Genomic DNA, 27,279 nt, shown 5'->3' on the forward strand with positions numbered 1-27,279 from the left:
ATTCATGCACGAGGCACTCGGTCGTAAAACAAAGTAATTGGAAAAATGAAAACTTTTATAATGCTAAATTGTTTTTTAATTAAAATATTTTACCTTCAACCAGTAGTAAATTATCACTATATATTGATAAGTAAATATCTACATTATTGTTTTAAGAAACAAATTTCTTAAGGATTCTTTCAACAATTTATGAAATCAGAGTTAAAAAAGGCAATGATGACAAAAACTGCAATTCATGCAAAGTTTCAGTTGCCATGTATTATGACCCAATGCCTCATATATATTTTTTTATTTTGATATATAATAGTTACATAAATGGTCAGTACAATGCCAATGTGGCACAGATGTAATTTCTAATTTTTATAAACATTAATCGATCATGTTGTCAGTGAATTAATGATGTATTGATATTAATATGAGGTTCTTTTGGCATTGTGGAGTAGAAATCCATGTTAAATATAACAAAATCCAAAATTTGCTTTTATGGCATTGCAACAAACAACATAAAATATTATATTATTAAAATTCAAATTGAAAAAGTTTTGCATTCTTTATGATTGTTTACGAATTTGATATTGTTACAGAAAAGATTGTTTCTATTATTCGGTCTAATCTTTTTAAATGATTTCCTGAATCCTTTAAAATAAAATATTCCTCTTAATGTGTTATACAATCTCCTAGCATTTGTGAGATTATTTTTTTTTTTAAATCATTAGATTTTGGATTCTGAACAACCTACAAAGAAATAATCATTTAATTCAATCTTTACCTGACATAACATTGAAAAAAAAAAACTGTGACCACTTCTGGTATTTCTTATAGGTTATTAATAAGCTATAAATGGAAATCTATTATGAAAGTACAATGGAAACCTGAAAAAGTGGAAAATATTTATGAATCATCAGCCTTTAAAGAGCCAATAATTACCAAAACTCCAATTCACAACAAATTTCAGTTATTATGTTTTATGACCGAAAACCTCAAGTATCTCCTCTTTTTTAAAAAAAAAAAAAAAGAAATATAATCAATGTTTTGCTTAAAAGCGTTTTCTTTTATTTAATGAAAAGGTTTAAGAAAAAAAAATCACAAAGATTATAATTTTTAAATGTCAAAGTTTGATGAAGAGAATATTGGGATGAATATGTTTTATTATTAACCTTTTACTCTATCATGTCATGATTTTACTTTGCAAGGGAATTTAGGATTTACGTAATTGAATTATAAATTTTGTAGCATTCTTTTGTTCTTGTTTTTGCTGATAGAGATTTTTTCTTAGTCGTACTTGTATATTTTTTTTTAAATTATTATAATTGTGCCATAATATACTAATACAACGGATAATGTAACATATTTATTTCATGTTTACTGTAATGTGCGGGTGTATGCTGTTTTGTTACATTCCATAAAAATCGCTTTATATTGCAACATTGCATTAGAAAATATATTGTAAATAGTTAAAACCTTTTAAACTTCAATTATTAATAAAGTATACATACATATATGTTTTTTGACGTACAGAATTGATGCATAATTAGATTTTAAAATTTTTAAGCTTGATTGATATATTTGCTGCGTATTTATATCAGAAATATTTTAAATGCACCTTATATATTTTTAAATAAGGTTATAATGTAATTTGTTAAGTATTAGTCTTTTAAGTTATAAACAAAAGCTACAAAAACTTTTATAATGTCCATTGGGTTATTATTTTATTGTAATGTATATTGTTTGTTGATTATTAAAAAAAAAAAAAATTAAAACATTATATTTAGGTTAGGAAAAAAATATATATATATCGGCGTAGACATCAATGATTGATTAATCTTCCGTAAAATTTTGAAGAATAATCAGTTCAAATTTGTCTTCTTTAGTGTATTTTTAGTTGAATATATATTATAATTTTCACATCAAAATGATAAATCAGTGGACTGCCTATGAATAATCCATTCCATTTAGTCTTAAGTAACTCACTTATACTGTTTTGTTTTTTTTTATATTAAATTAATTTTTACGATAGATAGTTATTAGCGAAAGCCTTGCCTGCACAAATTAACTTAAGGAATTCTCTATGGCTAATAATTTATATATGTAACAGAACTGTTAATTATGTATATTACTATATTTGAGAACAATGTACATTGCTATTGTGAATAGTGTATCATATGTATTTCGAGGAAAATTAGAGGCAATAATGTATATTTTTTTTATGTTGAATAATTGTAGAATTTTGTATAAGACCTAGGTGTTTAGAAAATTTGATGTATAGTATCTTCATAGTTATTAAAATAAATATAAATATATATATACATATACATATACAAATATGTGAACACGGGGTTTTAATTGCTTATGATGTGTTTATTTATTACAGTAAAATGACAGTTAATGACTGTCGTTCCTTCAGTAACAGTAGATTTATATTTTGACTTCCATTAAGTATGTATGACATCTAATTGGAATGAAAGTTGAAATTTTAGGTGTTCCATTTAACTTTCTTTTTTTTTCTTTTTTCTAATAACGAAGACTGAGACTGTTATTTACCCAACTTTATTATAAAAGAGCATATTTTTTTTTTGTTTTTGAAATGCTTTCATGATATTTTCAATGGTATTATTAACAATTTGTAAAAAAAATATATATATATATATATAAATAAAAAAAAACAAAATTTATAGAATATTAAAATTGTACTATTGGAAATAATATAAATAATTAAGTCTGTTTTATTAAATTTTTATTATTTGAAAGATTTCAGTTTCTATTTAGATCTCGTAGTTAGTAATATTAATTGTACCATTCATTGCTTCTGAAGTAGTAGATTTAAGTTAAATAAAAAAATTAATAATTAAAAAAAAATTCCTTATTCAGTGGTTAAAAAAAAAAAAAAAAGGACTGAAAATATTTTCACTCCTTAGTATATATTGATTTTTAATATTTAATTATAAAATAATGTTTGTATAGTTTGACTGAGTTATTATAAACAACGAATCAATAGATATATTTTTGTTTTGATTTTTTTTTTTTTTTAAGTTTTATCCTTACATAATATTTAAAGTATCTTAATAAACATAATGAAATGCAGTTTATTCTTAGGATTAATTGAACCTCCTGTAACATTTCACATTTTCTGTAATATATATAGCATATTTTGAACTGTTTCCAGATATTTTATGAAATATATTCTAAAAAGTTTTAATGAATATTAAAATTCTTCGCTGTGTTGATTTGAAGTGGCCCAAACTTAAAAAAAAATTTCTAATAATTTTTTTATGTGATCAAGGAAAAGTTGGTCAGGGCATGGTCAAGACAGAAACCATATAGCATGGGTGGCCAACAAGTCGATCGCAAGGCCAATTTTTGTCGATCGTCAATGGCTCGCAATGTTTTGGGGTGGAATTCTGTTTACCATGAACTTTGAAGCGATGGTAGAAGACAAATAGCAAGCAATAGTTTCAGACATATTTTATTTGAATCATAAGTTATTAATTATATTCATAAATTATTAATTAATTATCCATGTTCTGTTAATTTCCCTGGATGTGAGTTTTTTGGCCCTTTAAATAATTATTTTTGTTTTTTATGTAGGTAGATAAACCATATATCTGTATTTCATTATGATGTGTAATCAGCAAGCTATTGATAGATTAGCAAAAAGTAAGTCATATTATTCTTACATGATATATTTTCCTGGCCCAAAAAAAAACAAAACGCGAAAATGAAACATTGAAATCAAATCAACAGCCATATTCTGCAGCTTTATAACAACTTTTTCATATTTACGAACAAATAGTACAACAACTTATGCATTGCAGTTGATAAACAAATCAAATTTTATTTTAAGTTAGCCAAAAACTATATTGAAACAGTGTCGAAAAATTTAATTTTCTGGGTAACGCATGTCATTTTCTTCATGAGCCTATATCTTGAATACTTAATAATTGATTTAAAAAATTAAAAAATCTTTTGAACATATATATTATTTGTCCACCCATACCTGATTGGAATACACCTGATACTGAAACACAGTGTATAAACATAGTATGCATTTCACACCCCTTCTTCCCCCTTTGACTACGCCTATGACAAGTCGATCGCGACACATCTATAAGATAAAATGTAGATCTTATATACAGAAAAGATTACCACCCCTGCCATATAGAAAGTGTGATAATTCTTTTACCTGTTTCTGCCTAAGCTACAAAATGTCATCAGGACTGAGCAGATAAGAAGAATAAGAAGCGAAAAGAGTAAAAAAGAAAAGAATGAATAAATATTGACATAGTATGAAACATGTAAGAGATTATGGAATGATTAAGTTGTATACATAAAAATATCTAAAAAATTATAATTGTTTGTGATATGAAAATACAGTACAACTTACTTCCTAGGAAATTGAGGGGATGGAGTAAATATGTTTCTAATATCCGATGTTTTCTTATAACTGAGAATAGCAAAAACTAAATATTGGATTTTTACTGTTTAGAGTTTTTGAATTTTTACAGTGAGCCCATATGGTGTCACTGTTGTCTTTCCCTCTATCAAAGGATTCCTCATTCTGAACTAGTAATTTTTTTTTAATGAAAATTGATGGATACGTTCAGGATTTGGAAAAACATAATTTAAAATAAAGATATAGTCAGTCAAAGTACAATTGATTTGAAATGGGAAGTGTGATTCTTTTAAGTTATAAAACAGAATTTATTATTGAGAAAACAAAAATTCTCTAACCTTGTTTGTTTTTCAGACGAACCTGTTTTTTTAAGCAAAAGAAAAAATATGCTATTACTTAAATTTATAAAGAAAATACATTTTACTTAATTCATTGAAATAAAAATCTGGTTCAGTGTGCAGTGCATCTTACGATGAGTTTGCCAGTAGGGAAGGGAACTCGTACACCCCATCCTAGCTTCTCTCCTCCACACCATAACAAACCCCTCCTACTGGGAACAAACCAAGAGGCAGTCCAGAACTTAGTAAAACATGGGGAGGTACTTGTAAAGCTTTTCCCTCCACTTCTCGGACTCCTGGGTTACAAATAAGAGGGATTACTCGTTTCTTTAGGTTATCCTTTATCTTTCACCGAGACTGTTTATTATTGATTCTTGTTTTACTTTGTAGGCAAATATATTGACAACTCTGTTCTGATTTGTTATTTAAGAATGCAGTATCTTCCAAAAAGTGATTTTTGAGATTTGATGATCATTGTGTTCAGAAAAAACTGCCTATTTAAGTTCAACTTTGTTGCGAAACAGTTAGTGCTACAATTTTCTTATTTTTAATATTTTAAAATGCAGTATATTTAGTGTTAGAATGGGATTAACTTATGATAAATGCAGTAATTTATGGCTTTTGATAACAGAGGAAACATGGATCGGACCACTTCAGCCTCTGTATTCATGAATTTAAATATGTTCATAATTACGTTTTTGGTTTGAGAGTGGATAGTTTTCCTTCTACCCAGTTTACTTGACCTTGTGAAGTTGTAATCTTGCGATATTAATGGCAAATAGTTTTGAAAAACTGATACGAGGAATTTCTATTTGTAAAGTTGCAGAACTAGGTGAAGGAGAGGAAAGAAAAGGTTAGGAAAGGTAATTCAGTCAACTGAATAGGTTTGTTCCAACAATCACTTCTGGCTATCCAGAATGGAGCATGCAGAGTACAGGATTTGGGATGGAAAGACACGTACTAGGCATGCTTCGTACAGTTCTGGACAGTCAGAAGTGGTTGTTGGAACAGACCTAGTAGAGAGAAGAGTGTTCTCATTTCAGTCATTCCTCTCCCTTTTACCGACAGGCAAACTCATCTTAGATACATTATAAATCACACAACTTTCACTTACCATCATACTTATATCCTCAATTTTAATATAGACTGTTGGACTCGTGTTAAAATTATCGCTGTTTGAAAAAAAGACCTGGGAAGGCAAAAATTTCAAACATAAAATTTTAATTTTTTTGTTGCTACAAAAATCCCTATTTTAGGGTTTCTTGAAGTGAGAATAACAAATATTAACTTTGTTCCGGCCATGTATGGTTGAGTAAAATGTAATCAGCCAAATTTAATTGCGATTACTTTGGCTCAAATAGTAATTGTAATTTCTGACCATTATTACAATTAAAGTGGTTCATCATATTACTAATTAAAATTGTAATCACAATTACTTTTGGCTCAACTCTACTGCCATGAATACAACAGCTTAGCAAAGCATAATAAAGCCATTCATGCATTCATATTCCAGAATGCAATAGAGTAAGATCGGTTTAGGTTTTTCTAATAATTCAAACTCCTGTTTCTACTTTTCCTTTTTTCTCCTTTAGTTATCCATTAAATTTTTTAGCAATTTGTATTTATCAATGAGAAATAGTTATTGCGAGGTATACTTGAATATTCAGGTGAAATTCTCCCTGTGAAGCTTTTTAATAAAAAGTCTTTATTAATTTTGACAACTTTATTTAATCCCTTATCATTAACATGAGCGCCATTTCATGATTAAAATTGTAATATTGATTGTAAATATTGATAATGATTTGTCTATACAATCTAAAAATTCTTTTTTTTAAATTATGAGTTATAAGTTTTAAATTTTTACTTAGTCGTTCATAAGGGTTTTGTTAGTTCATTATTATTTTTTTTATTTTTCAGGAAGAAAAATACTTCTTTATTCTTCCCTTACATTTGAAACACATTTCGGGATTTTATGTCCATTATACAGTTATAATGTTTTTCTAAAATAAAAATAATGCACAATCAACAGTTTTTTAAACAATTTTAAATTAAATTTTAATAAATAATTTTAAATATACTTCATTAAAGGAATATGGCCCTCCAAAAAAAAAAAAAAAACTTTTTTAGACTTTTAAAATTTTTAACTAGCTGAGTAAATAGTAAAATATATTTTTAATAAATTGAAGATAGTCTGAGTGCGGTCAAATAAAAACTCAAATAGTGTTTAAACTATTTATATTGAGTCAACGCTTCGCCCAACATTGCAGGGCTTCATCAGGGCTAAAAAAGATACAAGCACTTAAATGACGTAAAAAAAGTGAAAACAATTAAATGAAAAATTAAAAGAGTATACAATGAGAACGTAAAAATTAAATAAGAATACTAAAAGGTTATAGACAACAAATTAAAACGGAAATAATAACAGATAAAAAGAAGAAATATAAAAGAAAGTACAAGCTAAGATATGGAAAAAAGAGGATATGAATAAATCAAGAATAAAGGAAGAAAATGAACGAGACAGAAAACATACTTTTCAGACTAAAAGTCACAGTGAAAGTGAACCGTTTTGACAGGATTTATTGAGAAAAGTGGGGATTGGTAGTTAAAGTACATTAAATTTGAAAAATATATTTAATATTATTATATTATTATAAATTATATTAAATTCGTAACCAAAACGGGAGAGTTTAGGTTTATTTTGTGAGATCCCCACTGATTATTAATTTTTTCTATTATTTAAAAAAAAAAATGTTAAAAACAATTTTTCTATTTTTAAATATTTTATAATAACTTCTTATTAGTTGTTGGATTTGGGCCATCAGTTTTTCCCATTCTAGTTAAGGGTATTGTTTTTGCCAGTTTTCTATCTAATTACATCATTTTATCATAATCCGTGTAAGGCAACTTAGTGTCTATCGGCTGACCTAATATAGCTCGCTATCTGGAATCTCTGTGCGACCTTTAATCCATTTAAATGTTATTTTGTGGAGAAGGTGGTTAGGGGGTGCAGTCAGCAAATAAACAAAATAAATAAACAAACCAATTTGGAAATATCCATAACTATGAATTAAATATAAAATATATATATAGTTGACTATAAAACTTAAATATAAGAAGATGGTCAGGGTTACGGTCAAAAAAAGAACAAATACTTTATAACTATTTAATGTCCAACGTTTCGCCCCACTTTGCAGGGCTTCATCAGGGCTGTTCAAAGTGAAATGTTAAACCAAGCCCTGCAAAGTGGGGCGAAACGTTGGACATTAAATAGTTATAAAGTATTTGTTCTTTTTTTGACCGCAACCTTGACTATCTTCTTATATTTAAATATAAAATAGTTGATTTTTATGAAGACCTGAAATTCAGGTTAAAACGTTGGCATGAATAAATTATTTTTTGTTTATTTGCTGACCCTACCTCCTCTCCCCTATCTTCTTCATATGTTAATCTAAAGTCATTTATCAACACCTCATTAAATATTATTTTTTATTTCTGCTTGATGAATGGTTTTTTATTATTTCCATTTGAGTATTACTGATATTTTTGTTTATATTATTTATTAGTGATTATTATACTCTCCTACAATCTGTTAAAACTACAAAATTAGGATCAATTAATGTATTTGAGGGCTTCTAAGATGACAGTATGAGATGACGTCTATTTAAGATTAGGCAATTTAAAGATGCTTTCTGTGATTTTTCATATAGTGAAATGCACTTGGATATATACTCATCATATGAATGAAAAGACCATACAGGTGAAACTGTGGAGATATAAGCTAATGTCGACTCCTAAATTAGCAGAAGTGTCAGCTATCTCCTAAATATTTCCTTTTCTAATTTGGTTTCATTCAACGGCTAAGCTACGTGGACTAGCTATGTTCATAACAAGTTTGTTTTGGGTTGTAAAATAGCTAAATATAATTATAACACACTCATACCCTTACTAATATCATTTAAAAAATTTACAATTAATTGTTGGTCAATAAAAACATAAATAAAGTATTTTAAAATTGCTATAACATTTCAATATTTAATAATTTAATTTACTCAGAGGTACATCCATTTTTTTAAATAATCTGTTGTTTTTTTTCTTTTTAGAAGATAATTTAGTAAAATAAAAATATGCAAATATTTTATACATAAATTAATATTATTTAAAAAAATACAACTTCATTTATTTATTTCATATTTTAATCATAATCTGTTTTTTTTCTTTTTGGCATATCTTTATTAACTCAAATACTTTAAATATCTTTAAAATAACCTTCACACTTAAAAAGAACAACTAAATTAGAAGAATAATTCACCATATGATTTGAATTTGAAGTAATAGTGAAATATGGTGTATTTAAGTTTTAACTATTGTGTAATAAAATGAAATATTTTTACACTCATTTTCTATTATTAATTGATTATTATATTATGAAGTGTTAATGTAGTAGGATTTCATTAATAAAAGAATAAATGTTTACGAATTACCATGGTGATAATTTAAATTTCATGAAGATTTTTTTTTAATTATGAACTATGATTATTGAACAGTGTATACATTGCATAATATACGGTTTTGCAAGATCTTTGATATACAAAAATAAGTTGATTTAAGGACAGGTATATAAATTTATTAATTGCTAGGTGTTTTATTATTTTTAATAATTCTTGCATCATTGCTAACTAATGTTATGCAGATAGCTATTCTCTATACATATGTTAGTTCCTTAGATATGATAACTGACAAAATGAAAATTTTATAGGGTTAAAATGTTTGACATTCAAACATGGGTCACCTACCATACCTTTATATCAACATTCTCTTAAGAAAACAAATTTCCAAAATCTTCTTTTTTATGAATTAAAAGTTTTTGGCTTCACTGGCTTTTGTAAGAGTGATTTTATAAATTGAGGCATTCGGTCGTAAAACATGGTAACTGAAATTTTTCATCAATTACAGTTTAAGGTTGATTTAATAAATTGTTTAAAGAATCTTTAGAAAATTTCTTTTCTTAAAAGAATAATGTTGATATGAAGTTTGTTTGTGATCACTGGTTGAAGGTAAAACATTACAATTAACAAACAAGTTACCATGTCCAACAACCGAAAACCTTAATTTATTAAACCAACCTTAAAAAAACCAGTGATGCAAAGAACTTCAATTCATAAAAAAAATTAGTTTCCATGTTTTACTACTGGATATGAGTAATTTGTTTAGTTATATATTATGGATATTAGTCAGTAATATGTATTTTTTCTTTTTCCGGAAAAGAAACAAAGAAATAATATATAATCAAGATTTGAATATCAAAGGTTTTTTTAATCTCGGCTAACACGTGTCCATCATATAATTTAAGGTAAAAAAAGCAAGAATTATTGAAGTATAAGGTTGTAAAACATGGTATCTGAGATTTATTGTAAACTGGAGTTTTCGGCTTTGCCGAATTTTTTAAGGCTGATTGTATAGTAATTTTAGAAACTTTGAATTTTTAAAATAATTATGTTGGTATTAAATTAAGCTTAATGACTCTGGGATCAAGGGAAATGATTAAAATTAACCAACATTTAAAAGGTAGTGAAATTTTTCATTTCTTCAGTTGCTAAGTTTTACTTCCGAATCCCTCTTAGTTGGTCCGCATCTCGCTCAACATCCTCCAGACCAACAGAGGAAGAGTAAAATTGTGTTGGGCTGCGAGAGGGAAAATGGTGTAATAGCCCACTTCCTGTGGCGTAGGAAAAAAAAAATAAAATAAACTTCCGAATCCCTCAATTAGTATTCAATTCTCGGCCTAATTAAAAAAAAAAAATTAAACTGGTTAATTGATAAATGATTATAAAATTAGCTGTGTTTATTGTAAATTATATTTATATAAATAAATGGAAGATGGTTCAGGTGTGGTCAAATAAAACTCAAATAGTGATTATACTATTTATATTGAGCCAATATTTCATCCCAGGTTGCAGGGCTAAAAAAGACAAACACTAAAATGATGTAAACAAACGTAAAATAAAGCAAACGAAAAATGAAAAGGGTATACAATGAAACGTAAAAATTAAATAAGAATAATAAAAGGTTATAGATAATAATGAAGAGTAGATAGTTGACCGTAGATTAATGATTGCAGAAGTTTGTCAGGGGGGAGGGGTGCGGTCAGCAAAGAACAACATAATAAACAAAACTAATATTGTTTTGTAAATAAATAAATAAATATTGTTTTGTTTATTTATGTTGTTCTTTGCTGATTGCACCCACCGACAAACTTCTCCAATTAGTTATAGATAATAATTGAAAATGGAAATAATAACAGATAATAAGAGGAGAAGATGGTCAGCAGAAAAAAACGCAAATAAAAAAATGAATTATTTATTTGTTCCGACGTTTCGACCTAATTTTCAGGTTTTCATCAGGGATTTATAGACAGAGATTCCTGATAAACTGAGTTTACTCCCTGATGAAGACCAGAAAATTCCGTCAAAATGTCAGTACAAATAAATAATTCTTTTGTTTATTTGTGTTTTTTTCTGCTGACAGCACCTGCCAACCATCTTCTCCTCTAATATATCTACGGTCAACTATCTTCACCTCAACAGATAATAAGATTTGGAAAAAATTAACAGATAAAATTCTTTTTATCTGTTATTATTTCCGTTTTCATTTATAGTCTATAACTTTTTATTATTCTTATTTAATTTTGATGTTTCATAGTATACCCTTTTAATTTTTTATTTACTTTGTTTTACTTTTGTTTACATCATTTTAGTGTTTGTATCTTTTTTAGCCCTGTTGAAGCCCTGCAACCTGGGATGAAACATTGGCTCGATATAAATAGTATAATCACTATTTGAGTTATTATATTGCACCTAGACCATCTTCCATTTATTATCACACACTTAAAATTAATTTGAAATTCACTATATATAAATTTTAAAAACTGTTGATTATGCATGATTTTCTTTATTTTAGTGGAACAGTGAACTGGATTATAAGCAAACTGCCTAAAACATTGTTCTGATGTTAAAATATATTTTAGAAGTGATAGAAAAATGTAATTTACTCCCGAAAATAAAGAATGAAACTAATATATAATTTTTGCACAATACACTACATCTGTACTGGATGTACATTTAATTAATATAATAGCATTTTATCGTGTGTTGTCTTACCAGCAGTGTGTAAATAAAGATTTGAAATAAGTGAATTGGAAAAGAAATGATGGTAAGTTTTCTTTTATTTTACTTTTGATCAATATTAAAAACGAAACGGTAACAATAAAATCTGTAGCGAGATCAATTTCAATACAAGCGTGAGATATATTCTTTTATAAAAGCTTTTGTCAATGTCAACATGACAAAGGGTCCTACATCGATCTTGGTTCAAGATTTGAATTTGAATGCTATGTCGCTTATATCTACTGGCAATATAACCTTTTGTAACTCTTTTGTTAATTATTGAATATTTTTGTTTTCGAATTAATATAAATTATTAAATAGGCGAGATGTACAATTCTAATTAATTTTCAAATGAGTAAAAGATTGTAAATAGCTAAAAGAGACGGCCTTGTATTTCTACACGTGTGGCATTGCCTAGCATAAACTTCCGTTTGAGGCCAAGCTTAGTACGCCATTATTTCTCTTGGCGTCGGTATACGATCGTTGTTGTGTGTCTAGTGGGACTGCTGAGTGTTTTTAGTGATCAAAATGGGTAGACCCTCAAATGTAAGTGTTATTTTTATATATATGCTTTCGAAATTAAAGTTACTTTACGTTAATATAGTGAAATCTTCACAATTCAGCATATTTCAATCGGCCGGTGAAAATACGAGCTAGGTGTTCAATAGCATATTGACCACCTTTATATATATTTGTCTTTTTACGTACTTATAACCCATTATTTAAGTGTAGTTGTTGATCAAATCGTTTTCAATGAGTGTAAAACAACTTTTTACCCTGTTAATATTAGATTTGGAATGATTATGGACTTAACAAGGGTACTATGCTTTCACTCTAACGTAGGCGTCACTGGTTGTAATAGATGTTTTATTTTCATTTTATCAAGTTTTTTCTCCTACATGACCATATTTAATTATTGTAGTTATTTTATTGAGTTCAATTTTAATTCTGCTTAGTATTTTGGTAAATAAGGGTTATGTTTGTAATATCTTGAAAATGCCCACGTATTCAATTCAATTTTTAACCTATATATATCAATTAATAGGACAATAACCCTGAAGCAGAGCAGTTCAGAAAACTGTTTATTGGAGGACTTGACTACAGGACAACCGATCAGTCTTTGAAGTCTTTTTATGAGCAATGGGGCGAAATTGTAGATGTTGTGGTTATGAAACACCCACAAACCCAAAAGTAAGTTATAATATATATATTATTTTATCACTGTATATTTGTCAAGTTTCAGAAATTTAGTAAGTTATTAATATTTATCTTCAGATCCAGAGGATTTGGCTTTGTTACATATGCCCAATCGAGCATGGTTGATGAGGCTATGAAAAACCGTCCACATAAAATTGATGGCAGGGAAGTCGATTCTAAAAGAGCAGTTCCTCGTGATGTAAGTATTCTTTTTGATGATGCATTGCTGCAATTATTTCTCTAATTTGTAAATTTAAGTTTAATGATACGAAACTCGTTAATACATCATAATACTGGTAGCTTCAAATTAAAGATTTAATATAAGGTATGTTGCATTAACCGCTTCTGACACCTGAGTATGCGTATTGTAGTCTTGGAATGAAAAAATCCTGTACTGTATTACTCATGCTACAGTCAGAAGTGGTTGTTCGAACAGACCTTTTATTTCATGTATGATTCATTGTGTATTTGTTGTGTTGTAGGAAAGTGGTGTACAAACGAATGCTAATGTGAATGTGAAAAAAATGTTTGTTGGTGGATTGAAAGAACAAACCGAAGCAGAATTGAGGGCTTACTTTGGTAGTTTTGGCAATATAGTTGGCATTAATATTGTTATGGACAAGCAGACAGGAAAAAGGAAAGGCTATGCTTTCATTGAATTTGATGACTATGATCCAGTTGACAAAGCCCTGTGTATGTATAATTTAAGTCAAAAGTTTTTATAAATCTCCATTTTTTGTTATCGGTTAGTAAGATGTTAAGACTTTATTTTGTTATATAAAATATAATTTATGTTAATAAATTCATTTGTATTATGAATGCAAATCATTTGTAATACAACTTGTGAGTTTTTTTTAAATCAATTAATATTTTATTAATAATTATGATTCTGATTACTCTTAAATTGACTCATTTTAATTTTATTTTTTACTTTAAAAAAATCATTTGTGACTAATCAGTTTTAATCCTTTCTTTGAAATAGTTGACTCATATCTATTGTTGTTAGAGATACCTATTTTAGTAATTATTATTACTTCTATTCATGAACAAGAAGATACATAAAATTTATCTTCTCTTCTTTAATAGGTCATCAAATTTAATATTTTAGGTGTTGCATTCTAAACAAGCCAGGTTCATTTTTATCTATTTTATTACAATGGATATTGTTAGGAAATAACAGATTAATTCTTATTGTTTTACTGTTTTCAGAAAAAAATCCTATTACTCTTATGACACAAGCTAAACAGTTAATTGATTAATTAAGACATTTGAAAAATGATTTAGTGAATTTACAGTATTCTTCCTTATTTAAATTTATTTTATAACATCGTTCCGGGGCTGCCACTTTAAACTCACAATATTTATCCTATGCATACAACAATTTCTTTTTTAAATTATAAACAATTACCTGATTAAATATACCTTTTAATATCACATTATATGTTCTCTCATCAGTCTTAAAATGTTAATATATATATTGTCAATATTTTAAAATAGTTAACATAAAATTCATATATTGTCAATATTTTAAAACATAATAATTAAAAAATTTATACAATTTTGTTATCAATGGTCAATATAACCTTGTTTCTGGAAGGTATATTAGAGTTTAGATCTTAGTATTTATAATTATATTGGAATATTTAATTATTAATGCTTTATAATATTGACAATGTTTATTGTTGACATTCTAAGCCTAATAAGGATGATATATTATGCCAGAGCTCTCTGATATTAGAAGATATATTTAATTAGATAATTGTTTTCAATTTAAAAAACAAAGTTCATTCTATAAACTCGTCAATGATGTTTTATTAGGTATCTTTGTAACTTAACTTTAATTATCAATAAACTTCATTGCTATTATTGTGTGAAGACAAAACACTTAATGTTGTTTAGAGTTTTGACTTGGTACTTTAAAATTGTCTGACTCCTTTAAATGAGATAAAACACCTCTGTGCTTAGCTCCATATTGAAATGGGAGAAGAGAAGAGAAGGAGGAATAGTTTAGGTAGAAAGTTAACTAAAGTTCTGTGTTTTTATATTAAATTGGAAATACGAGGTTGACTGTAAAGAAATTTAAGCTGTTTATTCATCAGCTATCATGTAATATTTTTATTCTACAAATAAGTAAATCTTAAGTTTATTATATGTAGCTAGTCTTGTTTTTAAATGTCTGTTTGAATTTAATTTTTTAGTGAGGAAAGACCATACAATCGGCGGTAAGAGTGTCACAGTGAAGAAAGCTGTGGTAAAGGAAGCCAGTGGTGCTCCAGGAGGTAGGAGTGGTGGCGGTGGTGGTAGTGGAGGTGGTAGCAGTGGTGGGGCACAGAGAGGCTCACGTGGTGGGCGAGGCCCAGCTGTGAACACATGGAGTGGTGGCAACCAATGGGGTGGTGGTGCCAACGGATATGGGGGCCCATGGGACAGCCAACCTCAGGGTAATGGCTGGGGACCTCAGTGGGACCAATATGGAGGTAATTTTAGTTTTATTTAAGTTATTTTGTTCTTTCACTTTGCTCTCTGATAAATGTTGATAATTCTCTTTTCTTCTGGTGACAGGTGGTGGCTGGAACGCCAATGGATACCAAAGCTATGGTGGTGGTGGTGGCGGCGGCGGTGGTGCTGGAACTGGTGGTGGCCCAATGAGGAACAATTACAGTGGGCAAAACAGGAGTGCACCGTACGGAGGTGGTAAGTCGAGATGATAATCCATTCAACTTGAAAGTACTACTGATATTTGCTAAAATTGGTGCGCATTGGTACTGGAAACTTTTTTACCTTCAGTTAAGAGTAAATTGATATAATATTTTTACTCTCGAAAATATCCCTTAACTTAATCTTCATCTGAACCAAACTTAATTATAATTTTTAACTGAATTTTTCTCATGACCTGTTTTGTACAGTATTCAGTAAATATTTAGTTATTCTTTGAAATATTTTTAAATTGACAATATATTTTCAAGACAAAAATCTTTAATACTACTTTATTATTTTTCTATCTTGGACGATGTTTCGGATAAAAAGTTATTAATAGTAAAATTAAGAAAAATTTAAAAATCTCAAACCTCTTTTTATATATATATATTATAGATTATAAAATCGGCAATTTAATATTTTATAAATTCTTCAAATGAGGATGATAATTAAACATTCAAATATAAGTAAGGTAAATATATGAAAATGACACTAATTATTAGTTTTTCTTAGTATGTATTATGATCATTATTAGGTCACAATTTGTTTAACTTAAAGTTAAAATAATTAAAAAGAAATTTCAAGTTTCTAATGTAATAACTTATAGATGGATTGGATAGTGGACAGTTAGTCCAAGCTAGAAAAATAATTGAAAAGTATTGAAGGTTTTTCCTTAAAAATAATTATGTGAAAAGAGTCATACCCTTAGCCCAAGTTTAAATTACGGTGAATTTATTTAAAGATGTTAGTTAAACTTAACCTTTAAATTCATTTTTTTTTTTTTTAATATAATACTTAGTGCTACATAGTGTAAACCCATTCTATTATTGATTTATTGTTACCTTAAGTAAGAAATTGATTTTTCTTGTACTAATAATTTATTTTTGATTCTCTCAGATAAATTAAATGGTCCAGCTATCAGTAGTAATGATGACTTGAAACTATTCTGAGGCATTTCTTTACTTCTTTTTTTTTATAATGTATTTATTTGTAATAATTGTACATTGCGCACCATTCCGTTATCACATTTTTATAGTTGTGTATGTGTGTGTATATATATTTTATTTAGTCTTAACATGCCAAGTTATCAATATTCAATTTGATTGTTTTTTATAAATTAATAGTTAGTCTTATTTTCTTTCTTGGCATTAGTGATCAATTAGTTTAGCTGTGCATGCTTTGATAATTTTGTTTTCTTCCCCAGTCCCATGTTTTTCTTATTAATTTTTGTCTTTCCCTTTCTTTCTATCCCATTTATTTCCTTACTTGTTATCCCTTTGTTTTTATTTAATTATTATTTTATATATTTTTGTGTAATGTAGGGTAAGAAATTTTTTATTTACCTCTGAGTTCTTTTAAGAATATCAAGTTATTTCAATACAAGGGTTTTAAATTCAGTTTCATTTTTGGGCTTATATTTAACAGAACATCCAGTCTATTTGAGGAATTTGTTAGGAAATACTTTGTTTATAATAAATTGAGAGTCCTATCGTCACCACTTTATTGGTAATTATATTCGTTCTTTCTACTTACTGTATTGTTTTCGCTCTCTTATTAAATTTTTGTGCCATAGATGACATTCCTGGTATATTTATCTCTTATTGCAATGTCATATCTCAAAAATTCTGAAATTAAAATTGAAAGTTATTTTTAGTAAACTGGGATTTTATGAATCCCACTTTATTTCATTTATTGGAGGTTTCTTAGTAATTAAAAGAAATATTTAATTTTTTTACTGGCCAGCATAGTTATAATTAAACTAAGGAAGCTTTGGTTCTTAATTTGTTCCATTACAATTGATACAGTGAAATACAGAGATAATTTGATAATAATTTTGATTAATTGTTTAACGGAAGTATTTCAAGATTATTCCTTGGAGTATTGACTTTAAATTTGAAAAAATGAACCTCACCTTATTTGTATTACTTGGGTTATGTTTTAATGGTATGTTAGTAATGTTTGAATGGCATTTTAAACTTTCCTTACGTGTAAGCAAATTGCTTTTAATTTTACACAATTAAGTCATACTCAGTTACTTCTATCTGAAAAAGCTGAAAAATAAAATTTGCATTTGCATACATGATTATGAATGTAAATTTTCTTCTACATGAAGTTATAACATTTTCATTGTCTATAGAAGATAAAATCCCCCTCCCAAAAAAAAAATTTATAAGATCTCATTTTGGATTAACAATTAATATTAATTTTAATATGAAGCTTTTTATAGAGCTGGGAATTTTTTAGAGATCCTAAATTTTGCAATTTTTGACTACTTATTTAGGTATTCAAACCAATTTTTGGAAAAAGGAAATGGTTGAGCTAATCAAAACCTTTTGTTCCCCCTCCTTTCGGATCATTAACAATCAGAAGTCCATTTGATAGGGGCAATTTCAAAATTTGAAATTTGACCAACTTTTGAATAAAATGTAATTTGTAAATTATCAAGAAATTCATTACAAAAGACCATCTGTACTTATGTAGTTGAGCTTTGGGGCTCCACTAAACCTTCGAATTCCTCTTGTATCCAATCCTTACAGTCCAAAATCCTTCATAAAATCTTCAATGTCCCTTATTTTGTCACAAATAAAATCAAACATAAAACCCTTAATGTTTCACATGTAACCTTTCGAGCGTGAACCAGATATCAATCCTTCCATTATGAATTCCCTAACCATCAAAACCCTTCTTCTAACCTTGCCTCTTCTATTTCTGACAATCCTCTGAGGCGCCTGAAAAGAAGATGGCCTCGAGACCTAGTGTAGAAATATGATTTGAGTGCTACTGATGAGTAGTTTCTCTACATGCCTATATCTAGATCTTACATCAAATTTATTTAATGTATTTTTATGTAAATACAGTTGTATTTCAACAACAATAAATAAATAATAAATTATCAAGAGGTGCTGCAGTCTGTTGGGTTTTAAGTATGGCATTCTTCAATGTTTTATTTTGTGAAATATTTGAGGTATGATGTTAAAATAAGTGATATTTTTTGAGTTATAACTTTTCAATCATTGTACTCTGATATCGTCATATATTGGAATTAGTATCTGATGATTTAAATTAGAAGTCCTTATGGCTAAGTTCAAGATAGAACTTTTAGGAGATTAAAAACAATAGAATTATTTGATTTGGTTCTTGATGGTTATCTTTAAAAAATTCATTCAATTATGGCTGTTCATCGGTTTTAAACATTCCTTTTACTAGTTCATAATATTTTAACTAACTTTTGAGTATTACAGTTACTGACTGACCTGGAAATGCAACAATAAAACTATAGATTTCAGAACTGTTTGGAACAAATATTTCATTTTTAAATTGTTTAGTTTAAAGACTTTTTTTTTTATAACCAGTTTTCCAAAATTCCTTCGATTCTGAAAAACATATCAAGATATAAATTTACAAATTTTTATGTAGACCAGATTTTGGTCTGTTTGGTCCAATTCATTGCTTATTGTAGGCAGGATTCAATAGTAGGAATTTTTATTTATCTGTAGATTATGAGGAAATGCCTATTAGATTTCCCATCAGTAAAATTTGCTTTAACCGCTGTTATTTTTTGTACTATTATGTTTGTGTTCTTAAAGTTACCGATACCACCAATGGCTCTCTACATACATCCTTCCAGTCATGCCCTTTCAAACCCAATTTTACTGAATCAGTTTTAACGCAATCCTACGTTTCGGTCTACCCCTCGGACGTTTGCCTATCGGTTCAGTGTTTTTTTTTTGAAAAGTTTAATTAACTACGAAAAAATCAGTTTTAGGGTCGTTTATTAATACTTTCCCAGTGTATAATTAAAACTAGTTGAATATTAAATTTTGTTTAATTTTTTTCCAATTAATGTATCAATCCTGTTAATTTTGAAATTTATGCAAAATCACCTTGATTGGCCTAAGATTTGTTGCGGTTGATGTTTGGGATAGACCAAACATAAGCAAAATATTTCAATATTCTTGTTGATTTAATCATATAAAATTTTTGAAACACATTCCTGTTGTATATTCAACTTAAATATTTATTTATTGTTGCTTGATTCAATTTTTTTTTCTTTAAAGTAAACAATGTGCTATGTGAAAAAATATGCCTAAAAGGAATAGCGTGTGGGATGGAAGGGCCATGTAAATCCATTTTTCAATTGTACTATAGCCTTAACACTCCAGTAGAAGCATTAACTCACATTTTACTAATTCCCAAGTGCTTATATTATTATTGGGCGGTGATACCTTGTTCCTCTTTCTTTTTAACACTTACCAGTCCAGTAATCTATTATACAATTTCCTTTTTTTTTTTTTTTTTTTAATTTTGATTTTTGTTGGTTATTTTTCCTGTTCTTTTTATTTTTTATTTATTTTTAAATATTTTAATCCTGTTTTTATAGAAAATAGTTAGCTATAGTTATTATTGGTTATGGTTTTTAATTTAGTATTTGAACTTTTTTTTTTTGTATTAGTATTAAAGAGTTTGGTTGTAAGTGAAGTTTTGATTAGGCAAGGAATATTAATAGATTTTTTATTGATATTTATGTAGGTAGGAGGGCGCCACGTTAAACTAAGATTGACTAGGAGAAGAAAGGAATTATATAAATAGGATGGTATTAAACCCAAATAAATATATGATTTATATTTAAAACAGATTATTAAAAACTTAAATAAAAAAAAAATGTTACTTTACTAAATCTTTTGAATTGAACAAACACGTTTGTTACTTCAGAAGTATCGTTTGTAAAGCATATTACTGGATATGAAATTTTTTTTTTTTTTTTCCTTTTGATTAAACTGTTATTAGTTTTATGTTTTGTACAGACTATAAGAACTAATATTTATGTTAAATAACTTTATGGATAAGAAAATCGCAAATTTTTATATTTAGAAATGAGTTATAAAAATTGTGGCATGGTTGGTTTTAAATTTATTTGTGAATATATATATATAAACTGTATTATGACAAAAAATGACTATATTATTATTTATATTTTATCATCCCATGCTACGTTTTTATTTCTTTTCTCTTTCTTTCCACGCAAAATTTGAGTATGTAATCATTTCGTTGGTTAATCTCGATTGTAATTTTAAGGGATTTATTGATAAGCGGAAAATTTTTCTGATAGTTTAGTATAGCACACTTTGTATTGTATTTGATAGTGAACCTTCTACTTTAAACTTTTGACTACTATTATGAATATATTATACAGGTATTAATATGGTGAGTCATTAGTTGTGGGTATTTTATATCTTAACTTTTTCTTCCTGTATTACTTTTTTTTTGTGGCTCATATTATATCTTCAAGGATGTTAGTTTTAATTAGGATGATTAACTTTAAATGCCTTCTTGAAGATAGCATATAATAGTTCTAGTTTAAAATTATAAATTCAATTTTAATCATTTGTCCATCTTTTTTTTTCTTCTTTTTTTTGTATTCATGAAGTGAAGATTAAAATTTTTTTATTGTATGTGAATTCTGTGTGTATTTAATATGTCTTAGCATTTTTATTTATTTACACTTGATGTCAAAAAAAAATAAATAAAACTTAATCTGAAATATAAGAATTGTTCAGTAACTCTAGTGTTTCCAGTCTTAGTTATTATCCATTTTTGAAAGGACCAAGATTTTCTAAATCTTCAGTCACTATTCTTTTTATCTTATTTTTTTTTATTATTATTATTTTGCTTAATTTTTTCCACCTCACTTAAACCTTTACATGTAAGTTACCCTATCATATTTTTAGAGTTATTTGAGGGAATGTTTAAAGAAGCTTTTTTTTTTTTTAATTTATCTTAATCGATATTTTAAAAATTTGTTACATTTTTTAACGCTATTTTTATTTATTTATTTTTTATTATTATTTTCCTCAAACTGAACATCTCCAAAAATGGTACATTGATTTGGTTTATTTGTTAGTCAATTAATAAAAAACTTCGTAAGTATCCCTCTTTATTTAAATTTGTGCTTTATTGAAGTTAACGTAATCAAGGCCCATTCTATTTTATTTTAAGTGTTTTTTCAGGTTCTTCAAGTAATTTTTACTCTAGGACTGTTTTAAGGGAATCCTCTCTTTGATAGGAATAGAATCTTAGGAATTTGTTGGCTTATTATCTTCACTAGGCAAGATATACAACATTAAGAGTATTTTCTTCACATTTTGGTAATATTAGTTTTCTTAATCTTTATGTTATACTTGAAATCATTTTTTAATTTTTTTTTTAACTATTTCTTAAAATTAGAAATGATACTGTGGGATATTTTTGGGGGCATTAGTTTTTCCAGGTACGACCTGAAGATTTTTTTGGCATATGCCCCTATGGTTAGGTATAAAGGACTTAAATCTCTGGATGCTGTTGATGTCTATATTTTCACCACATTTATTCGATCAATAAGTATACAATTTTTTTTCTGAATTTTTTAAACTAAATTAACTTAATATTAGGTTAATGTGCTGTGTAATGCGTTATCTTCACCCATAATTCCCAATTATATCCTTGTTTTTTTTTTGTTTTTTTAAAAATTAAAATATGCCAATTTCTCCTATCCTTTGTTATTGTCAAGCCTACACCACCATCTCGTGGTAAACTTTTGATTCTTTTAACGTTAACATGTTGTATTGCATTACAAGCAGTTCTATAATAGTATGTACAATAAGTATGCGTGGTTAAGTCCGATCCTCTATTAGTTTGTATTGTGTTGAAGGTTGAAAAAAAGATTTGACACGCACAACACATTGCACAGGTTCAATGAAGAATCATTTCTGACCTCACACTTCTGCTGATGCTAATTAAAGAGGTAAGAGCAAGAATTGTGATTTATTAATTAATGGTTCATGGATTATTTTACGAATACAAAGGAAGAGGTAAGAACTGATGACGACTTGAACTTTATTTTCAGGTTTTAATTTTTTTTTTAAAGTTTTATTATTGATAAATAGATCTATCATACACTTCTAATTACAATGAATACATACTGCTGATTAAAAATTATCAGGCAATAGTTGGGGTTGTATTTATATAAACGTTTTATATGGAAGACTTTGCCCCTAAAGGTTTCTTTTAAGTGACCATGTTTAGCTCGTGATGAAAAAAATTAGTTCCATAAACACTCTTACTTGTTTTCCTTTTCTAATTGGTCCTTTAATAATTTATAAAAATAAACAAGTGTTGAAACAAAATTTACTGGAAAGCTAAAGCTGTTCATTTAAAAGGAGTTCTTAAGTCAGGTATTCCTTAAGAGTGTTAAAGACAGTAACCCTTTGCAGATTAGGAGCTTGAAGCAGATTCATTTAATAAAAAGATTTAAACCTAGAAACCTTCAAATTTTTGAACATAAAAAAAGATACAATTTAACTCAAGTATGTTGACACTGGACGATAATAAAATGACAACAAAGTAGTAAACTAAGGTGGGGTTAAAAAAAAAATATATAAATACAAGTGGGAAAATTATATAAAAATAAAAAAAAAATAACTTAAAGTATTTTATTTAAAATTAACAGGAGACGTAATAATGCCTAAAAAATAGAAAAGTAGATATATAGAGAAATAAAATACAAAAACTGTGCACACCAAGAGATAAAAAAACTAAGGAAATAAGATAAGATTAAATTAAGGTCAAGAAAGAATAAATAGGTTAAGTTTAATAAATCAGAATCGTCCACCTGCCATGTTAGAAGACAGGTGTGGAATGGACATTAAGTGTGTGGAAATAATAGTGAAATCAGTCACATAAAAGTGAAATAGGAAGCGTAATAATATTAATAACAAAAATTATTGTATAATATAAAGGAAACATTAATAGAAATTAAACAATAAAATATTAATATTCTTTTTTTAAATGACACTGATAAATAATACAATGAAGCAAATAAAAGTACAATTAAAACAACGGATTTAATAACTTATATAGTGAAGGGGAATAAAATTTCTATATGGAAGTAAAATGTCAAGGTGAAGACTATTGAATACGATAGTGTAAATCTAAACATACACAATAATTAGATCGTAATAAAAGTTTTCTGTATTGATAGTCATGATGATTTATCTACTTGCATAGTTATAATGAGGTTAAACCAGAATCTGTCTAAAGCTCCCTCCCTAATGAAGACCTGAAACTCTGGCATGAATAAATATATATTTATTGTAATAATTTAATATTATTTAAAATAAAATAAAAAGAATTTTAGTCGTTTTTAAACGAAATTCAAATATAAAGGAGCTAGCTAGGGTTTAAATTTAAAAACTTTAATACTAATTAGATAATAGAAGTTTATTTAAATTGTATAATATAAAAAACTCTTAATCTCAGGGCGGGTTGCTAGACAATCAGAAACAGACACTTTTACTATTAACACTTAATTATGCTATGCCCTACCGTCAAAAATGGCTTCCAGTCCCTCTAAAAAGCTATGTCTCTCTCACAACAATGGCTTCTAATCTTTCCCGCTTCCAGCCGACGGACGTCCTCTCACCAGGCAATCCAAACTTAAGAGTTCCCTAATCTTCTTGGTTATCTTCATTTTTCAAACTGTCCACTCTTGCTGGACAGAAATTGATGAGGACCTCCTTATCCTGGAAACATCATTTCACATGCACCCCGAGTGAAATCTCCAAAACCAAAACCTGCCTCGATGTTCCATGTAAACATCGATTGTCGCACAACAGTTAGGGATTTTTGCAAATGATTTACTTTCTGAATATTATTCTTTAGCACTATTTCTTCACTTCTATATTTTCAAATATGATAGGAAGAGTTAAAATATTTTTTATGATATTTGAATATGCTCAACATGGCCTTGATTCAACGGACTTGTTGACTGAAGAATACGTACCGCCATCTCGGTTTTGTTTTGAATCACAAATTTATTATGGACAACGAAAATTGGTTAGCTTGCTTTTTGGATAAACAAAACAAATGAACAATATTAAAATGATACATAAAATAAAACATATCAAAAACCCTTTATACATCAAAATATACTATTTACTCAAAAAGAGCATATTACAATTTATTTATTTTTTTTTTACCATAATCCTTGACCATCTTCTCCACTTATATTAGTTATAACAAAAGAATGGAAGAAGATAGTTTACCATATGAAGTAGACTGTAGGAAGATTGTCCTGATGGCGGTCAATAAAGTGATCAAAGTAATAAAAGAAAACTATTGTTAAACAAAGTTTCACCCCACTTTGCAGGGGTTTGTTAGGGCTGTCAAAAGACTATTTTGATATCTTTATTGACTGCCACCCTGGCTATCTTACTACAATATAACAAAATGAGGTATTTGTAACAATGTAAAGTAAAAAGTTACATTCATAAAAATAAAATTAAAGACTTTTACACATAGATGATACTAAGAAGATATTATGAATACAATACATTTAATTAAATTAAGGGAAATAAAAAAAAAAAAAAAAAAAATGCCTAAAGTCGTAATGTATCAAGTTAAATATGAGAGATATAGTTATCAATTTTGTGGTTAAACGAAAGGGGTTCTAGGTCTATGTTAATTGATTCTGAGACGAGACGAGCCTCTTTTGGTAGTTAGGAAGTGACTAAAATTGTTTATTTATGAAATTATAATTGTTATTGCAAAATTGGGAGTTCAATTTAATAAAAAAAATTCTGATTAAAACTTCGATAGGATTTACAGTATATATTCTTAAAAGAGAAATCACCCTATCTGATAGCATGCCTAGTTGCATTTGTAAAATTAACAGCATCTAAATTAACAAATTAATAGGGGTATTCATGATCTTTAGTTTAACATGTTAAAGCGTGTTAAATGGAAAAACTTATGTTAAATAGAGAAATATTTCCTTCTTTTAGCATGTTAAAACAATATAACATTTAACATGGTTGAGAGTCTGTTAAATAGAGAATGACGTCACGAAACAGACCAGCTGAGCTTGTCACCGTTTTATTTGTCGTGTTAGGTTACTTACTCGTAGTTTAAGTTTTCTTTTTTCATGTGGTTTGGACTTTTTAAAAAATACAATCCGTAGCCAAACGTTTACACTTCTACTTTTCACTCACTTTAGGTTGGTAATAAATTACTGTAATCAAAACTTAGATGTAAACAATAACATGAAGTTTTGGAAGGAAAGGTTACTAAACAAGTTGCTCAGAAAATCCGCTAGGAGCTCTTATACATTTACCATTTAACATGACTTTAAATAGGGCTGCTCACAATGTTATAATTATAACATTTAACATGGTAAAACATTTTACATTTAACACAATATCATGAATACCCCTAGTAAAGTAAAATGTTTTCATGTAGAAAAATACTCAAGTAACGGAGTTTTCTATGGTTCTTTATGTTTTTTGGGGTACTGAAACCTTATCTGAAGTTTTCAAATAAATTTCTTGGCCCATTCTGAGAAATTAAGTGAAATTTTCACAATTGTGCCCATTACACTGAAACTGCATTTTATGTATTGCTTCTCTCTAAACCAAATTACAATCCCCCCCCTTTTTTTGTTTATACTTGAGGCTTTTCTTAGAATGACCATACTGTTCATAAAATGTGCTCTGGCAGTTGCTATTAATTATGTCCTAGTTCTATATAATTGTTTCATATTTATCAGATTAAATCAATTTTATTTTGTTGAGTTATCTTCTGATTTTATTGAATTAAAAATTTTATTGTACTTATCAGTATATATTTATATTATATAAAATAAATAAATATAGATTTGTACATATTGTATTAAGCCATAACACAGCTTGTTTGTTTTGTTCATCTATAGTATTAGTGTCATCTGTTTTTATACATAAAATTGTTCCTTTTTTTTTTCAGATCGGGTCTCCGATTAAGGTTGAGTGGATAAATTGAAAGGCCAATTGATTTGATTTGGAATAAATGTAACTGATCTACTCCTACTCGAGAAATATTTCAAAGTAGTTTTGATGAGTAAGGTATACTGTTCAAATTTTAACTAGTTTGCAATATGATTAAATTATATTTCTGAAGTTAGTAACCATAAATTAATTTTTTTTAGATTCAAGATGGTGGAAATAATGAAATTGTATACTTCTGTCTTATGTAAAATATATTTTATTAATAATCGATTATTTGTTTATTTTATTTTCCTTATATTTATCCCATATTTTATATGCGTTGCATTGTTAAAGAAAAAATATAGCTCTTATTTATCTACATAGTATTTTAAAATTAAGTTTTGTATTAGAATGTTAGCAGTAGACTGTTGGAATTCACAGTTCACCTTGATCACTATAAAATAAAAGATAATATTCTGGATCAGATTGTTTTATAAGATTAACTGTATTCACAAATTAAAGGTACATTAATTTCTTGTATTGTGAATTAAATTAACACATGTCATATATTTATTAACTTCAGTGTTATTGAAAGAATAGTCTTGGATATCACAGTTGTTCCTACAATTAATAAGGGTTTTTTAAAAACCCACCAAGTAGCCCTCATGAAATTATTGGAACACTGGAGGCCTTTAAGTATTTAAAAGCCTTAAGAATTGAAT

General features: G+C 27.6%; 1 protein-coding gene across 4 annotated transcripts; it reads left to right on the forward strand.

Annotated features, from left to right (window-relative positions):
• The first annotated feature begins 11,708 nt into the window (after positions 1 to 11,708).
• LOC106679256 (heterogeneous nuclear ribonucleoprotein 87F) lies at positions 11,709 to 26,851 on the forward strand. 4 transcript variants are annotated; one of them, XM_014418302.3, is made up of 10 exons: positions 11,709 to 11,937; positions 12,937 to 13,082; positions 13,167 to 13,287; positions 13,571 to 13,781; positions 15,287 to 15,565; positions 15,651 to 15,782; positions 20,316 to 22,163; positions 22,474 to 22,566; positions 26,577 to 26,695; positions 26,779 to 26,851. In XM_014418302.3, exons 1-7 carry the CDS (start codon positions 11,932 to 11,934, stop codon positions 20,333 to 20,335), a joined length of 915 nt encoding a protein of 304 aa, XP_014273788.1. In that variant the 5' UTR covers positions 11,709 to 11,931; the 3' UTR covers positions 20,336 to 22,163; positions 22,474 to 22,566; positions 26,577 to 26,695; positions 26,779 to 26,851. The 4 variants fall into 4 exon arrangements, with proteins under 4 accessions (XP_014273788.1, XP_066907152.1, XP_014273789.1 ...); XM_067051051.1 differs by lacking the exon at positions 11,709 to 11,937 and adding an exon at positions 12,291 to 12,437; XM_014418303.2 differs by lacking the exons at positions 11,709 to 11,937; positions 20,316 to 22,163 and adding an exon at positions 12,291 to 12,437.
• Positions 26,852 to 27,279: the final 428 nt, after the last annotated feature.

Source organism: Halyomorpha halys, unplaced genomic scaffold, assembly GCF_000696795.3.
Source record: "Halyomorpha halys isolate HHAL.00 unplaced genomic scaffold, Hhal_1.1 Scaffold187.1, whole genome shotgun sequence".
Taxonomy (NCBI): Eukaryota; Metazoa; Arthropoda; class Insecta; order Hemiptera; family Pentatomidae; genus Halyomorpha; species Halyomorpha halys.

Bases quoted from the DNA above. Each gene is read 5' to 3' on its own strand.
- LOC106679256 (XM_067051051.1), top strand. The intron at 13,083-13,166 runs GTAAGTTATAAT...ATTTATCTTCAG, and splicing joins AAACACCCACAAACCCAAAA to ATCCAGAGGATTTGGCTTTG. The intron at 13,288-13,570 runs GTAAGTATTCTT...GTTGTGTTGTAG, and splicing joins AAAGAGCAGTTCCTCGTGAT to GAAAGTGGTGTACAAACGAA.